The sequence below is a fragment of the Nicotiana sylvestris genome, chromosome 10 (assembly GCF_000393655.2).
Source record: "Nicotiana sylvestris chromosome 10, ASM39365v2, whole genome shotgun sequence".
NCBI classification, from domain to species: Eukaryota; Viridiplantae; Streptophyta; class Magnoliopsida; order Solanales; family Solanaceae; genus Nicotiana; species Nicotiana sylvestris.
This window is the reverse complement of record NC_091066.1, coordinates 24,304,396-24,322,373: the sequence shown is the minus strand read 5'-3', so window position 1 is coordinate 24,322,373 and position 17,978 is coordinate 24,304,396. Positions and strand designations below refer to the sequence as shown.

Genomic DNA, 17,978 nt, shown 5'->3' with positions numbered 1-17,978 from the left:
TAAAAAGAGTGCAAGACTAATGGAAAAATAAAAAAGAGGAACCAAAAAAAGAAAAGGTACAAGCGTATAGTATCATCTAAGCATCTTAAATATTTTGTGTGACACAACGAGCACTACAACATCAGAATTAACAAAAAGATTAAAGATTAATTTGACTATATCTAATCTTAAAACAAGAGTCAAGACAGGCACCAATTTAATTAATTAAGAAGAAGAATGATCTCTAGCTGTAGGGGACTGAAGTGGAAACAAAGGCAAGAGTTCAGGTGGCTCAGTGCCTCTTGGCGTACTAAGTAGACTTGGATGTAAATAAAATCCTTTCTCAGCAATAGCTCTTTCTTGTAATTCCTCCATTGGTGATTTTGGACTTCCACGTGTCAACATTTCCAGAGGTGACACTGGAGAAGCCATAAGTACCATTTGCCTGTTGGTACCAGTGAGAATATTTTCAAGCTTTCTTGCACTATGCCTTCTTTCGTGTAACTTGAAAGTGGAACGCCGAGGACCTTTCTCGCCGGAGTTGGATTTTCCGACGACGGGATGACGGGAAGCTGATGCTGCACCGGTGAGTTTTTGGACTACAGAACGGAAGTTGGAGGGGTCAGCTTGGACAAAAGTGGTAAAATTGGAGTCTAAATTACTAATACTATTAGACGGAGAAGAACAAGATGAGATGTTGTTCATATTGTGTAATTGGTTGTTGTTTTGATCATGTGGTGGTATATGGCTAGAAGAAGCCATGATTTTTGAAAGGGAAAGTGAATAATTAAAGATCTATAAAGAAGGAGAAGGAGAAATAAATGAAAAAGAAGTGGGAAGAAAGACAAGAAAGTTGGTGATGAAAGAGAGAAATTGAGGTTCTTTATGTTGCTGCTTTTATAGTTGAAGGATTGTGCTTTATTCTTAACTATTACTTCCATGCTACACTACAACAAATGTGGTATTTAGCTACTATTAGAAAATAAAAGTAATGCAATAAAATATAAATAAAAAGAGATAGAAAGAAGGGAGAAGTGTTTTCTTCTTTCATTTTGGTGTATCTTTCCATTGCAATTACATGGCCTTTTATAGGCATAAAAATTAAAGATGATGGACATAAAGTAGGAGATTTAATCTTTAAGTTACTCATAACATGGGCATCCAATGTAGCATCCAATATACAAACTATTCATAACACTCCCCCTTGGATGTCCGTGTAAGATAATGTGCTTCATTAAGAACTTACAAAAAAAATATTGGAATGTATATAGTTATTTATAATATGCATTGTTTGCTGCCTCATTAAAAACCTTACCAGGAAAACTCAGTGGGACAAAACCTTGGTTAAGGAAAAGAGTGCAGCGTGTAGTTACTCCCCTGATGAAAAATCACTTAATGTCTCGAAAACGACGCATTCCAATCTTATATATCAGCTTTTCAAATATTGAGGTTGGTAATGCCTTAGTGAACAGATCAGCCAAATTATCACTTGAACGAACTTGTTGTACATCTATTTCACCATTCTTCTGAAGATCATGAGTGAAAAAGAATTTCGGTGAAATGTGTTTTGTTCTATCTCCTTTGATATATCCTCCTTTCAATTGAGCTATGCATGCAGCATTGTCTTCATACAATATTGTTGGAATATTCTCTTTCGAAGAAAGACCACATGTTTGCTGAATGTGTTGAGTTATAGATCTTAACCAAACGCATTCTCGACTTGCTTCATGAATGGTTGTTATCTCTGCATGATTTGAAGAAGTAGCAACCATAGTTTGTTTTGTCGAACGCCATGATATGGCTGTACATCCACTTATAAATAAATAGCATGTCTGAGATCGACCTTTGTGTGGATCAGACAAATATCCTGCATCTGCATAACCAATCAATGATGGCTTGGATTCATTTGAATAAAATAAACATATATCAATGGTCCCGTGGAGGTATCTGAATATATGTTTAATATCATTCCAGTGTCTTTGTATTGGCGAAGAACTAAATCTTGCCAATAAGCTTACTAAGAAAGCTATATCTTGTCAGAAATTATTGGTAAGATACATTAATGCCCCAATTGCACTAAGATATGGTACTTCGGCACCAAGAAGCTCTTCATCATTTTCATGAGGTCGGAATGGATCTTTCTTTATATCAAGTGATCTCACAACCATCGGGGTACTCAATGGATGTGCTTTATCCATATAGAATCGCTTTAAAATCTTTTCGGTGTATGTTGATTGATGGACAAATATTCCATCTTTCATATACTCAATTTGTAGACCAAGACAAAATTTTGTCTTTCCAAGATCTTTCATTTCAAATTCTTTCTTCAAACAGTCTACTGTTTTTGGAAGCTCCTCAGGAGTTCCAATGATATTTAAATCATCAACATACACAGCGATTATAACAAATTCAGATCCAGACCTTTTTATAAAGACACAAGGACAAATTGGATCATTCTTGTACCCTTCTTTCAACAGGTATTCACTCAGGCGATTGTACCACATACGACCTGATTGTTTCAATCCGTATAAAGATTTCTGAAGCTTTATTGAACAAGTTTCTCGAAAACTTTTATATGCTTCTGGCACTTTAAATCCCTCAGGTACTTTCATAAAAATTTCGTTGTCTAATGATCCATACAAATAGGCTGTAACAACATCCATTAGATGCATATCAAGTTTTTCTTGCACTGCCATATTTATGAGATACCTGAAGGTGATAGCATCCACTACAGGAGAATATGTCTCCATATAATCAATTCCAGGCCTTTGGGAAAACCCTTGTGCCACAAGTCGTGCTTTATATCTAACGACTTCATTTTTATCATTTCGTTTTCGCACAAAAACCCATTTATACCCTACTGGCTTTATGCCTTCAGGTGTTCGAACTATGGGTCCGAAGACTTCACGTTTTCCAAGTGAAGTTAACTCTGCCTGGATAGCGTCTTTCCATTTTGGCCAATCATTTCTCTGTCTACATTCATTGACAGATTTTGGTTCAAGATCCTCATCTTGTTGCATTATTTCAACAGCAACATTATAAGCAAAAATGTTATCGATAACAATATTATTTCGGTTCCATCTTTTCCCGGTTGAGACGTAACTTATTGATATCTCTTCATTTTCATTATTTTTAGGTACCTGGACCTCCCCTAAGGTCTTATCATTTGTTACGTCTTGGGGCTCTTCTTGAGCCACTACCTCTGTGTTATGTTCACTTTGATCACTTGCTCCTTTTCTTCTTCGAGGATTTTTATCTTTAGAACCGATTGGTCTACCACGTTTCAAGCATGGCTTAGACTCATTTGCTTTAATTAATTGTTCTGTCGGGATATCAACTCGAATTGGAGCATTAGCAGCTGGAATATGTGACTTAGTCACCCTTGGTAGGTTAGTGAATGCATCTGGCAATTGATTTGCAATATTTTGTAAATGAATAATCTTTTGAACCTCTTGTTCACATTGATTTGTTCGAGGATCTAAATGAGACAGTGATAATGCATTCCAATCTATCTTCTTTTTCAGCTGCTTATTTTCTCCCCCTAATGTTGGATATACTGATTCATTAAAATGGCAATCAGAAAATCTTGCCGTAAATAAATCTCCAGTCATCGGCTCTAGATATTTTATAATAGAAGGAGATTCATATCCAACATATATCCCCAACCTTCTTTGAGGACCCATCTTTGTGCGTTGTGGTGGAGCAATTGGAACATATATCGCACAACCAAAGATCCTAAGATGGGAAATATTTGGCTCCTGACCAAAAGCCAATTGCAATGGGGAGACTTTATGATAACTTGTGGGCCTTATCCGCACAAGTGCTGCTGCGTGCAAAATAGCATGACCCCATACTGAAATGGGAAGTTTTGTTCTCATAAGCATTGGTCTAGCAATTAATTGGAGGCGTTTGATCAATGATTCTGCTAGACCATTTTGTGTATGAACATGAGCAACCGGATGCTCAATTGTTATCCCAGTTGAAATACAATAATCATTAAAGGTTTGGGATATAAACTCACCAGCATTAGCAAGACGAATTGTCTTAATTGCATAATCTGGAAATTGTGCTCTTAGCTTTATTATTTGAGCCAACAATCTCGCAAATGCCATATTGCAAGTTGATAGTAAGCACACATGTGACCATCTTGTAGATGCATCTACCAAAACCATATAATATTTGAATGGTCCACATGGAGGGTGAATGGGCCCACATATATCACCCTGTATACGTTCCAGAAATGCAGGGGATTCCATCCTAACTTTAATAGTTGATGGTCTAATAATTAATTTTCCTTGAGAACACGCAGCACAAGAGAATTCCTTAAATTGAAGAATCTTCTGATTCTTCATTGCATGTCCATGTTAATTCTAGAACCAGGATGGCCCAACCGGTCATGCCAAATAATAAAATTATCTTGATTAGTAAACTTCTCGTTTACTATGGCATGTGTTTCAATCCTGCTAATACTTGTGTAGTATAAGCCGGAGGAAAGAGCAGGTAACATTTCAAGCACATATTTCTTACCGGACATTATTGTAGTAATATAAAGATATTCAATCTTTTCATCATTTGTAGTCTCAATATGATAGCCATTTTGGCGAATATCTTTGAAACTTAATAAGTTTCTTTGAGATTTACTACAATATAGTGCTTCATCAATAGCCAAATTTGTTCCTCCTGGTAGTAATAAATTGGCTCTTCCAGAACCTTCAATTAATCTTGTACTACCGGATATTGTATTAACATTCGCTTCTTTCATTACCAAATAAGAGAAATATCTCTTATCTTTTAAAATAGTGTGTGTTGTAGCACTATCCAGAAGACATATATCATCTTTATTAATCTTGAGTCCAATTGAAGACTGGGGAGTTTTCATTCTTCATAAAAAAAAGACAAATAGTACATCATAAGAAATATGAAAGACAAGTAGAAAAAAAACATTAAGAAATACATTAGGAATGTAGAAACTAGCAACACGTGATGCATTAAGAAAATACACTCAAGAAAAATAAACTAGTTGCAAACATAAAAATAACAACTTTTATAGCTTCATTCCCCAGTAAGATGATTAGTTCTTCAGTCAATATCCTCAAAGAAGTCTCCAGCTTCTAAATGAGTAATATTTGTTAGGCCTTCAAAATCATCATCTTTATATGCAAGATGTGCCTTAGAATCATATTTGTTTGAGGGACATGCTTCATCATCATTATTTTGAAAGGTCAAGTGTGTCTCCACATTATTTTCTTTTTTCCTGAGGGAGGCTTGATAAAGTTTGACAAAATGTTCTGACGTACAACAAATGCATGCCCAATGACCTCTCATACCACATCGGTGACACATACTAGTTTTACCTTTTGAATGATTAATTTGAGAACCCTTATTGTTCTCCAATTTATTTCTACCATAATGACGATAATTGTTTCGCCCCTGCCACGTCCACGTTTATGACCATGTCCACGACCACGGTAATTATTTTGTTTTCGTTCAAACTTATCATATGCTGCTACAACATTCACTTCCGGAAATGGAGCTGACCCAGTGGGACGGGCTTCATGATTTTTCATTAATAGAGTATTATTCTGCTCTGCCACATGTAGGCATGTGATTAACTCAGAATATTTCTTAAAACCTTTTTCACGGTATTGTTGTTGTAGCACCACATTTGAAGCGTGAAAAATAGAAAATATTTTTTCCAATAAGTCCTCATATGTGATAGTGTCTCCACATAATTTTAATAGAGAACTTACTTTAAAGATAACAGAATTATACTCACTTACGGTTTTAAAGTCTTGCAACCTTAAATGTATCCACTCATACCGAGCTTTCGGTAATACCGTAAGTTTTAGGTGGTCATACCGATCCTTCAAATTAATCCATAATTCAAGAGGATCTTTTACGGTTAAATATTCAGTTTTTAACCCTTCATATAGATGATGACGAAGGAAAATCATGGCATTTGCTTTATCCTGATTTGATGCTTTATTTCCTTGTATAATAGTATTTCCAAGACGTTTAGCGTCAAGTTGAATTTCAGCATCAAGGACCCATGATAAATAGTTCCTCCCGGTGATGTCAAGTGCCACAAATTCAAGTTTTGATAAATTTGATATAGTGAAAACTTAATAAAATATGGCTTAACTTAGTGGGAGTTAAGAATAAAATTAAAGCTTCATGCTGATAACGTGTTATAAAATAAAAGCAATGCAGTAAAATGTAAATAAGAAGAGATAGAAAGAAGGGAGAAGTGTTTTCTTCTTTCACTTTGGTGTATCTTTTCAATGCAATTACATGGCCTTTTATAGGCATAAAAGGTAAAGATGATAGACATAAAGTAGGCGATTTAATCTTTAAGTTATTCACAACATGAACATCCAATGTACAAACTATTCATAACAGCTACAAAATTTTTAGCTACGACACAAAATTTGTCACTAATTGTTAACTTTTCGTGACAAAAATTACCTATTGTGTCTAAATACACGAGTCACTTACTTTTAGTGACGAAATACAAAATTTTGTAGCAAAGTTTTGTTCACTAAAGTTTCCCACCAAAAAATGAATTGGCGCCATTTACTGAGAAATATTTAGCTACAAAGGTAATATTATTAGTGACGAACCTTTTTTTGTCATTGACATTGTATACCATTTGTGACGAAATATCTTTTGTCTTAATAAATGCTTAAATTTACATACGAAAAAGTTTCGTCAAATTTTTTTTGTTAAAATAGCAACAATTAAAAATTTATAGCTAAATAATGCGAACTTTAGCTACAAAATATTGTACTTATTTGTGATCATAGTTTTTGTCACTAATAAGGTAGATAATTTGTGACGATCATTTTATTGTCCCTATATAATACTTATTTTAGCCACCATGAGGTTTTGTCTCAAAAAATATAGTGTCTAGCTACAACTAAAAAATCGTCACAAATCACTCATTTTTTGTGATAAATATTAGATTTCATATTTGGATGTACTAATTTAGGGATGATATTCAAATTTTTATAACAAACTTTTTCTAACAAGATTTTCCACTAAAAAAATATTAAACACCATTGACGGAATACTATTTAGCTACAAAAATGAAATTGGTGATCACATATTATTTCACTACAAAAAGAGGGTTAATTTTGGACGGTTTTATTGCAGAGGTTAATAATGACCTCCGCAAATTGCTTCAGTTTTGGCGTTTCAGATATCTTCGCTATTTTAGTACAATTTTCGGAGGTTTCTTAAAATAAACCCTGCAATAAAATCATTTGCCTAATTTTTAGTTGGCAGGCCTTTATTTCCCCTTTCCCTCTCATTTCTTTTTCCCAGCCCACGTTCCCTCTCATTCTACTAAACTCTACAGATCTAACCAAACCCTAACTCCCTCTCTTTTTCAATCAAAGTTTCGGGGTTCTCAGAATTCCTACTCATCTCAAGTCAGCCAATGGTTGGTTCTGGTAATTTACTCAGTAATTGTTTTGTTAGTATTATGTTTAATTTGTAGTTTTTATCTGATTTTTGTGTGTGCGTGCGTGTTTGGCAGATTCAGATATGGAGTATGGATTCGTGTGCTCAGACGAGGTGCCCGATGAACATGACTTTGATGTTGAGAACCGATACTACAACTCCAGAGGTTTTCTCTTTAAATTTCAAGAAGATTAAATATTTAGGTCTTATTTTCGGACCCTTTAACTGTTCGTCTGGCAATGGAGAATGCTATTTCAACCACTTTGGACTTCTCTATGCATTCAAAATACTACAGAGCTTTCATTTTTGATGAAAACAGAGCTTTTATTTTCAACTTTATTTTTTGATATTCTATTGAATTGTCATATAAAGTTGTATTTATAATCTGGAAATTTTCTGCAACATCATTTGTTCTTGACTGTGAACTGGTCACATATGACCATGAAAAACAAAAAATCCTACCCTTTCAGGTGAATCATATGCACCTAGTCTATATATATTTTGGAGTTCTAGATTTATCCTTGGGACTACAAAGGTGGCTAGCAGTAATCAAGCTCCAATTATCAATTCCAAACTAAGTTTGACTTTTGGTCAAGTGAAAGTTGATGCCAATCGATACCGGTCCCTTACTCTTATCACCACATTTGATTCTCAGTTTCCAGCAACTGTACCTCCCAGTTCTGGGTTGAATTTTAATGTGTGTACCTTGAGACTCAAAAGTTTGCTGGAAAGTGATAGTGCAAGTGATCATCCCCATTTTCCCCCTGTTTATTAAGTGATATAACTCTTACATGTGAAGGATTGAGTATTTGTGAAAGGAAACACAAAAAAGAAACTATGAGGTCAAAGTAGAAAAGAACATGGAACGAGGCTAGAAGATGTGGAGAGATATACTTCCGAACAAAAGTTATGAAATTATGTATTTTGATCAGTAGCTAATCTGGAGAGATATTATCATGTTATATTTATGTGTAATTAACTAATTATGGTGTAAAATAAGGTGATACTTATGGAAATATATTCATGACAGATACTTATGGATATATGTTCATGGCAGATCCTTAGGACATGTGCTCGTAAGAATGTTGTCGTGATTGAATCAAGGTCAACGTTTGCATATATGGTTTTTATATCTTGTATCTTAATGGACAACCACTTTTTAAGAGCAACTTAACGTTTGCAGAAGGTATTTTCATTTTTGCAGTTGAATATTTGCTTTTAATTCTCATGATTATATTGTTTTTCTTTTGCTTCAGTAAATTCTTGTGTTATTTATACCATTTTGTGCTTCTGCGGAAAACTAAGTAGCATTTGGTACCAAGTGCATTGTCTATAAGTGAAATGTCTTATTCTTAAATAGCATATTTTAAGTGTTTTACTGACGTCTTATGCTGCTATGAGATAGGAGAAAACATCATTGTGAAACACAACTCTGCTTGTGTAGCTTCGCCAGATGTAATTTCTTCTGAAACATGGATTTTGGCAGTAATATTTTTTCAAAGTTAGAAAGCCAGTGGTGTTTATGCAACTGAGTTTTGTGATGATATACGTGAAAATAAATATGTAATTGAGCTCTTGCCGTGTGAATTTCTAACAACTTCTGCATAATGCCCTTTTTTAAATCAAGTGGCAAATTTAACTGCTAGAAGATTTTTATTTGGTAAAAATTTTGCTGAGAATTGATTGCCTTTAAATCTTCTTTTTTATTGCCCCTTTTTTCCTTTATGGTTTCCCTTTTCTTCTGTGTGATTCTTTGTTCATCTTGTGCATCTCATTTTTTTCAGTTGGCTCCTATTCACAAATTTACCTGGTTTTTGTTAACCATTAGTAAGTAAGTAATTTTATGATAACCATCTTGCGTTCGGAGAAAATGAGGAATAGGGTAAATATGAATCGAGCGTTAGATGCTAATTTTAAGAATTTCTCTGTTATGCTCTTATGTGAATAGTACAAGTGCTTTGCTTTATTAGGTACTAGTCAGCCATATTAGAAAAGTTAGAACTATAATAGTTATACCTTCGGTAACTTATCTAGTAAACATGGAATCAGGTATCCTAAAAGCTAGAGTTGAATTGCCATTGGTCTTCCTTTGACAGCTTTCTCTATAAGCTTAGTAGTCTAGCTATAGATTACAATTGAAAGTTAACACCAATCACCAATTCATATCAGGATTATCTTTAGAAGGAAAAGATAATATTTTGAGAAAATCTCATCTTTGAGATCCTTCGGCACTATTGGGAGGAGGTTTAGCAGCAGTTATTATCACACTTTTGCTATACAAGCTCACCACCACCATTGAATTATCTCTTAATCATCAAGTGCTTTCAGATGAATCTTTTCGGATTGTATCTTTTGGAAGTAGCTAATTATTATTAATGTTTTAAGTCCTCTCTCCGCTAAATTTGTTGTATTTTGCATCATTAGTTACAGTCATTGAAATGGTTGCTTCCAATTTAGTCTCTTAGGAAGTGAAGGTGAACAAAATATAACAAGTCCAAGAGCCCCTCACAATTTTTGTTTCACTTTAATGTTTCTGGATTTGTACTCTGGTTATGAGATTTATATGCAGTAATAATTTACAAAGAACTATAGTTACATTTGCAATGAAGAAAAATTAAAGTCACTGTATGTAAGATGCTTGGAAGTAGGGATAAGCAAGAAAACCATTATCGGCTCCATTTTGGTGCTCAAGTGAAATGTATAGGTATTATTATCAGCTTCCTATTGTTCTTGATTTTTTATATTCTAATCATTCTATTTTTCTTGTTATTATCAACTCCAATAAATGTGTTTTCTTGTTCAACATTTTGGGGGTCAACTGCCACCTAATTTTTTCAACTCTCGAATCAATCAGGTAAATTTATTACAAGTTACTATTCTATAGAGTATTATTTTTAATTTGATATAGTGTCCATAGTTGAAGGATAGATTTGATTTTTTTTTATATATATACAGTGAATCCTTGGGACAGTGAATGTGACTTAAAATATTAGGTATTAACATTGCAGACAACATCATCCACTAACAAGCATAACATTTTAATAGCGAATGTATAAATGAGTCATCAAAGAAGACTTGGATTTTCACAAGCTATTTGTTTACTAGCTTCTTGATAAAAAGGACCTTCTGGCTACTTAATATGTGTTATTGCCTAATCACAGCTGTTTGTTATACAAGTGGGTGCCTTGTTTCTATGATGTTTTAAAGGATTGCTTGGATTTTATTTTTTGAATATCTTCTTTTTTTCTTGTCAGTGAAATGAATGAATAAGGATATAAATAATAACTACATGTAATTGCTCGTTCAATTCACGGCATGTTTGATTCTAATGTGAGAAAGCCTACATAGTTTACCTTACATTTTGGTAGTTAGTAGTTACTTATATATGAACAGACTGTTGTCACGTAGATTAGTTTGTGATGTAAACTTTGTGTTGATAAACTAGGAATCGGTGAACTTTCACTTATGTTAAAGCTGTAATGATAAAGTTCAGTTGTAATTTAGAAATTACTACTAATATATATGCTCCCTATTTTTTGCATTTTGATATCTATATTAATATATATGTTAAATAGTATTTTGAATTGACTTTTTTTATAAATAAGTGCAGATTCACCTGAAATCAAGGAAGGTTGTGGACAAGCTAGAATAAAGGTATTGAGAAATTGAGAAGTCGTTGGGAGAAAAGATGATGTTAGATATCCTAGTTGCTAAATGGAGGTCAATCAAAGCAATTCCATCAGCAAATCTATCAAATGAGTCGGGAAATTTTCTTTCGCTTCCAAAACAAGTGGAAAGAACTCACAAGAAAGGAGATCGATGCAACAGTGATTTGATCATGTTGTACTTTTTTAGACAATCATATTTTTATTGTAGGATATTATCATCCACTAACAAGCATAACATTTTAATAGCGAATGTATAAATGAGTCATCAAAGAAGACTTGGATTTTCACAAGCTATTTGTTTACTAGCTTCTTGATAAAAAGGACCTTCTGGCTACTTAATATGTGTTATTGCCTAATCACAGTTGTTTGTTATACAAGTGGGTGCCTTGTTTCTATGATGTTTTAAAGGATTGCTTGGATTATTTTTTGAATATCTTCTTTTTTCTTGTCAGTGAAATGAATGAATAAGGATATAAATAATAACTACATGTAATTGCTCGTTCAATTCACGGCATGTTTGATTCTAATGTGAGAAAGCCGACATAGTTTACCTTACATTTTGATAGTTAGTAGTTACTTATATATGGACAGACAGTTGTCACGTAGATTAGCTTGTGATGTAAACTTTGTGTTGATATACTAGGAATCGGTGAACTTTCACTTATGTTAAAGCTGTAATGATAAAGTTCAGTTGTAATTTAGAAATTACTACTAATATATATGCTCCCTATTTTTTTGCATTTTGATATCTATATTAATATATGTTAAATAGTATTTTGAATTGACTTTTTTTATAAATAAGTGCAGATTCACCTGAAATCAAGGAAGGTTGTGGACAAGCTAGAATAAAGGTATTGAGAAATTTAGAAGTCTTTGGGAGAAAAGATTATGTTAGATATCCTAGTTGCTAAATGGAGGTCAATCAAAGCAATTCCATCAGCAGATCTATCAAATGAGTCGGCAAATTTTCTTTCGCTTCCAAAACAAGTGGAAAGAACTCACAAGAAAGGAGATCGATGCAACAGTGATTTGATTATGTTGTACTTTTTTAGACAATCATATTTTTATTGTAGGACATTATCATCCACTAACAAGCATAACATTTTAATAGCGAATGTATAAATGAGTCATCAAAGAAGAATTGGATTTTCACAAGCTATTTGTTTACTAGCTTCTTGATAAAAAGGACCTTCTCGCTACTTAATATGTGTTATTGCCTAATCACAGTTGTTTGTTATACAAGTGGGTGCCTTGTTTCTATGATGTTTTAAAGGATTGCTTGGATTTTATTTTCTGAATATCTTTTTTTTTCTTGTCAGTGAAATGAATGAATAAGGATATAAATAATAACTACATGTAATTGCTCGTTCAATTCACGGCATGTTTGATTCTAATGTGAGAAAGCCTACATAGTTTACCTTACATTTTGATAGTTAGTAGTTACTTATATATGAACACACTGTTGTCACGTAGATTAGTTTGTGATGTAAACTTTGTGTTGATATACTAGGAATCAGTGAACTTTCACTTATGTTAAAGCTGTAATGATAAAGTTCAGTTGTAATTTAGAAATTACTACTAATATATATGCTCCCTATTTTTTGCATTTTGATATCTATATTAATATATATGTTAAATAGTATTTTGAATTGACTTTTTTTATAAATAAGTGCAGATTCACCTGAAATCAAGGAAGGTTGTGGACAAGCTAGAATAAAGGTATTGAGAAATTGAGAAGTCGTTGGGAGAAAAGATGATGTTAGATATCCTAGTTGCTAAATGGAGGTCAATCAAAGCAATTCCATCAGCAGATCTATCAAATGAGTCGGGAAATTTTCTTTCGCTTCCAAAACAAGTGGAAAGAACTCACAAGAAAGGAGATCGATGCAACAGTGATTTGATCATGTTGTACTTTTTTAGACAATCATATTTTTATTGTAGGATATTATCATCCACTAACAAGCATAACATTTTAATAGCGAATGTATAAATGAGTCATCAAAGAAGACTTGGATTTTCACAAGCTATTTGTTTACTAGCTTCTTGATAAAAAGGACCTTCTGGCTACTTAATATGTGTTATTGCCTAATCACAGTTGTTTGTTATACAAGTGGGTGCCTTGTTTCTATGATGTTTTAAAGGATTGCTTGGATTATTTTTTGAATATCTTCTTTTTTCTTGTCAGTGAAATGAATGAATAAGGATATAAATAATAACTACATGTAATTGCTCGTTCAATTCACGGCATGTTTGATTCTAATGTGAGAAAGCCGACATAGTTTACCTTACATTTTGATAGTTAGTAGTTACTTATATATGGACAGACAGTTGTCACGTAGATTAGCTTGTGATGTAAACTTTGTGTTGATATACTAGGAATCGGTGAACTTTCACTTATGTTAAAGCTGTAATGATAAAGTTCAGTTGTAATTTAGAAATTACTACTAATATATATGCTCCCTATTTTTTTGCATTTTGATATCTATATTAATATATGTTAAATAGTATTTTGAATTGACTTTTTTTATAAATAAGTGCAGATTCACCTGAAATCAAGGAAGGTTGTGGACAAGCTAGAATAAAGGTATTGAGAAATTTAGAAGTCTTTGGGAGAAAAGATTATGTTAGATATCCTAGTTGCTAAATGGAGGTCAATCAAAGCAATTCCATCAGCAGATCTATCAAATGAGTCGGGAAATTTTCTTTCGCTTCCAAAACAAGTGGAAAGAACTCACAAGAAAGGAGATCGATGCAACAGTGATTTGATTATGTTGTACTTTTTTAGACAATCATATTTTTATTGTAGGACATTATCATCCACTAACAAGCATAACATTTTAATAGCGAATGTATAAATGAGTCATCAAAGAAGAATTGGATTTTCACAAGCTATTTGTTTACTAGCTTCTTGATAAAAAGGACCTTCTCGCTACTTAATATGTGTTATTGCCTAATCACAGTTGTTTGTTATACAAGTGGGTGCCTTGTTTCTATGATGTTTTAAAGGATTGCTTGGATTTTATTTTCTGAATATCTTTTTTTTTCTTGTCAGTGAAATGAATGAATAAGGATATAAATAATAACTACATGTAATTGCTCGTTCAATTCACGGCATGTTTGATTCTAATGTGAGAAAGCTTACATAGTTTACCTTACATTTTGATAGTTAGTAGTTACTTATATATGAACACACTGTTGTCACGTAGATTAGTTTGTGATGTAAACTTTGTGTTGATATACTAGGAATCAGTGAACTTTCACTTATGTTAAAGCTGTAATGATAAAGTTCAGTTGTAATTTAGAAATTACTACTAATATATATGCTCCCTATTTTTTGCATTTTGATATCTATATTAATATATATGTTAAATAGTATTTTGAATTGACTTTTTTTATAAATAAGTGCAGATTCACCTGAAATCAAGGAAGGTTGTGGACAAGCTAGAATAAAGATATTGAGAAATTGAGAAGTCTTTGGGAGAAAAGATGATGTTAGATATCCTAGTTGCTAAATGGAGGTCAATCAAAGCAATTCCATCAACAGATCTATCAAATGAGTCGGGAAATTTTCTTTCGCTTCCAAAACAAGTGGAAAGAACTCACAAGAAAGGAGATCGATGCAACAGTGAGTTGATTATGTTGTACATTTTTAGACAATCATATTTTTATTGTAGGACATTATCATCCACTAACAAGCATAACATTTTAATAGCGAATGTATAAATGAGTCATCAAAGAAGACTTGGATTTTCACAAGCTATTTGTTTACTAGCTTCTTGATAAAAAGGACCTTCTGGCTACTTAATATGTGTTATTGCCTAATCACAGTTGTTTGTTATACAAGTGGGTGCCTTGTTTCTATGATGTTTTAAAGGATTGCTAGGATTTTATTTTCTGAATATCTTCTTTTTTCTTGTCAGTGAAATGAATGAATAAGGATATAAATAATAACTACATGTAATTGCTCGTTCAATTCACGGCATGTTTGATTCTAATGTGAGAAAGCCTACATAGGTTACCTTACATTTTGGTAGTTAGTAGTTACTTATATATGAACAGACTGTTGTCACGTAGATTAGGTTGTGATGTAAACTTTGTGTTGATATACTAGGAATCGGTGAACTTTCACTTATGTTAAAGCTGTAATGATAAAGTTCAGTTGTAATTTAGAAATTACTACTAATATATATGCTCCCTATTTTTTGCATTTTGATATCTATATTAATATATATGTTAAATAGTATTTTAAATTTACTTTTTTTATAAATAAGTGCAGATTCACCTGAAATCAAGGAAGGTTGTGGACAAGCTAGAATAAAGGTATTGAGAAATTTAGAAGTCTTTGGGAGAAAAGATGATGTTAGATATCCTAGTTGCTAAATGGAGGTCAATCAAAGCAATTCCATCAGCAGATCTATCAAATGAGTCGGGAAATTTTCTTTCGCTTCCAAAACAAGTGGAAAGAACTCACAAGAAAGGAGATCGATGCAATAGTGATTTGATTATGTTGTACTTTTTTTAGACAATCATATTTTTATTGTAGGACATTATCATCCACTAACAAGCATAACATTTTAATAGCGAATGTATAAATGAGTCATCAAAGAAGACTTGGATTTTCACAAGCTATTTGTTTACTAGCTTCTTGATAAAAAGGACCTTCTGGCTACTTAATATGTGTTATTGCCTAATCACAGCTGTTTGTTATACAAGTGGGTGCCTTGTTTCTATGATGTTTTAAAGGATTGCTTGGATTTTATTTTCTGAATATCTTCTTTTTTCTTGTTAGTGAAATGAATGAATAAGGATATAAATAATAACTACATGTAATTGCTCGTTCAATTCACGACATATTTGATCCTAATGTGAGAAAACCTACATAGGTTACCTTACATTTTGGTGGTTAGTAGTTACTTATATATGAACAGACTGTTGTTACGTAGATTAGTTTGTGATGTAAACTTTGTGTTGATATACTAGGAATTGGTGAACTTTCACTTATGTTAAAGCTGTAATGATAAAGTTCAGTTGTATTTTAGAAATTACTACTAATATATATGCTCCATATTTTTTGCATTTTGATATCTATATTAATATATATGTTAAATAGTATTTTGAATTGACTTTTTTTATAAATAAGTGCAGATTCACCTGAAATCAAGGAAGGTTGTGGGCAAGCTAGAATAAAGGTATTGAGAAATTGAGAAGTTTTTGGGAGAAAAGATGATGTTAGATATCCTAGTTGCTAAATGAAGGTCAATCAAAGCAATTCCATCAGCAGATCTATCAAATGAGTCGGGAAATTTTCTTTCGCTTCCAAAACAAGTGGAAAGAACTCACAAGAAAGGAGATCGATGCAACAGTGAGTTGATTATGTTGTACTTTTTTAGACAATCATATTTTTATTGTAGGACATTATCATCCACTAACAAGCATACCATTTTAATAGCGAATGTATAAATGAGTCATCAAAGAAGACTTGGATTTACACAAGCTATTTGTTTACTAGCTTCTTGATAAAAAGGACCTTCTGGCTACTTAATATGTATTATTGCCTAATCACAGGTGTTTGTTATATAAGTGGGTGCCTTGTTTCTATGATGTTTTAAAGGATTGCTTGGATTTTATTTTCTGAATATCTTCTTTTTTCTTGTTGGTGAAATGAATGAATAAGGATATAAATAATAACTACATGTAATTGCTCATTCAATTCACGACACGTTTGATTCTAATGTGAGAAAGCCTACATAGTTTACCTTACATTTTGATAGTTAGTAGTTACTTATATATGAACAGACTGTTGTCACGTAGATTAGTTTGTGATGTAAACTTTGTATTGATATACTTGGAATCGGTGCACTTTCCCTTATGTTAAAGCTGTAATGATAAAGTTCAGTTGTAATTTAGAAATTACTACTAATGTATATGCTCCCTATTTTTTGCATTTTGATATCTATATTAATATATATGTTAAATAGTATTTTGAATTGACTTTTTTTATAAATAAGTGCAGATTCACCTGAAATCAAGGAAGGTTGTGGACAAGCTAGAATAAAGGTATTGAGAAATTGAGAAGTCTTTGGGAGAAAAGATGATGTTAGATATCCTAGTTGCTAAATGGAGGTCAATCAAAGCAATTCCATCAGCAGATCTATCAAATGAGTCGGCAAATTTTCTTTCGCTTCCAAAACAAGTGGAAAGAACTCACAAGAAAGGAGATCGATGCAACAGTGATTTGATTATGTTGTACTTTTTTAGACAATCATATTTTTATTGTAGGACATTATCATCCACTAACAAGCATAACATTTTAATAGCGAATGTAGAAATGAGTCATCAAAGAAGACTTGGATTTTCACAAGCTATTTGTTTACTAGCTTCTTGATAAAAAGGACCTTCTGGCTACTTAATATGTGTTATTGCCTAATCACAGCTGTTTGTTATACAAGTGGGTGCCTTGTTTCTATGATGTTTTAAAGGATTGCTTGGATTTTATTTTTTGAATATCTTCTTTTTTCTTGTCAGTGAAATGAATGAATAAGGATATAAATAATAACTACATGTAATTGCTCGTTCAATTCACGGCATGTTTGATTCTAATGTGATAAAGCCTACATAGTTTACCTTACATTTTGATATTTAGTAGTTACTTATATATGAACACACTATTGTCACGTAGATTAGCTTGTGATGTAAACTTTGTGTTTATATACTAGGAATCGGTGAACTTTCACTTATGTTAAAGCTGTAATGATAAAGTTCAGTTGTAATTTAGAAATTACTACTAATATATATGCTCCCTATTTTTTGCATTTTGATATCTATATTAATATATATGTTAAATAGTATTTTGAATTGACTTTTTTTTTA

The 17,978-nt window shown here is 32.5% G+C and overlaps 1 protein-coding gene and 1 long non-coding RNA gene across 3 annotated transcripts; one reads left to right on the top strand and one right to left on the bottom strand.

Moving 5' to 3' along the window:
• Positions 1 to 70: 70 nt before the first annotated feature.
• Positions 71 to 770, bottom strand: LOC104216472 (VQ motif-containing protein 11-like). The gene has a single exon (XM_009766510.2). It carries the CDS (start codon positions 739 to 741, stop codon positions 205 to 207), a length of 537 nt encoding a protein of 178 aa, XP_009764812.1. The 5' UTR covers positions 742 to 770; the 3' UTR covers positions 71 to 204.
• Positions 771 to 7,217: 6,447 nt separating this feature from the next.
• On the top strand, positions 7,218 to 11,503 carry LOC104216469 (uncharacterized). 2 transcript variants are annotated; one of them, XR_708489.2, is made up of 4 exons: positions 7,218 to 7,430; positions 7,517 to 7,606; positions 8,471 to 8,626; positions 11,051 to 11,503. It is a non-coding gene; the product is annotated as an uncharacterized lncRNA (long non-coding RNA). The 2 variants fall into 2 exon arrangements; XR_708488.2 differs by having other exon boundaries at positions 7,221 to 7,430; positions 8,498 to 8,626.
• The last annotated feature ends 6,475 nt before the right edge of the window (positions 11,504 to 17,978 follow it).

What these genes read in the sequence shown, in the direction of transcription:
- LOC104216472 (XM_009766510.2), bottom strand. Translation starts at nt 741, where the DNA reads ATGGCTTCTTCTAGCCATATACCACCACATGATCAAAACAACAACCAA.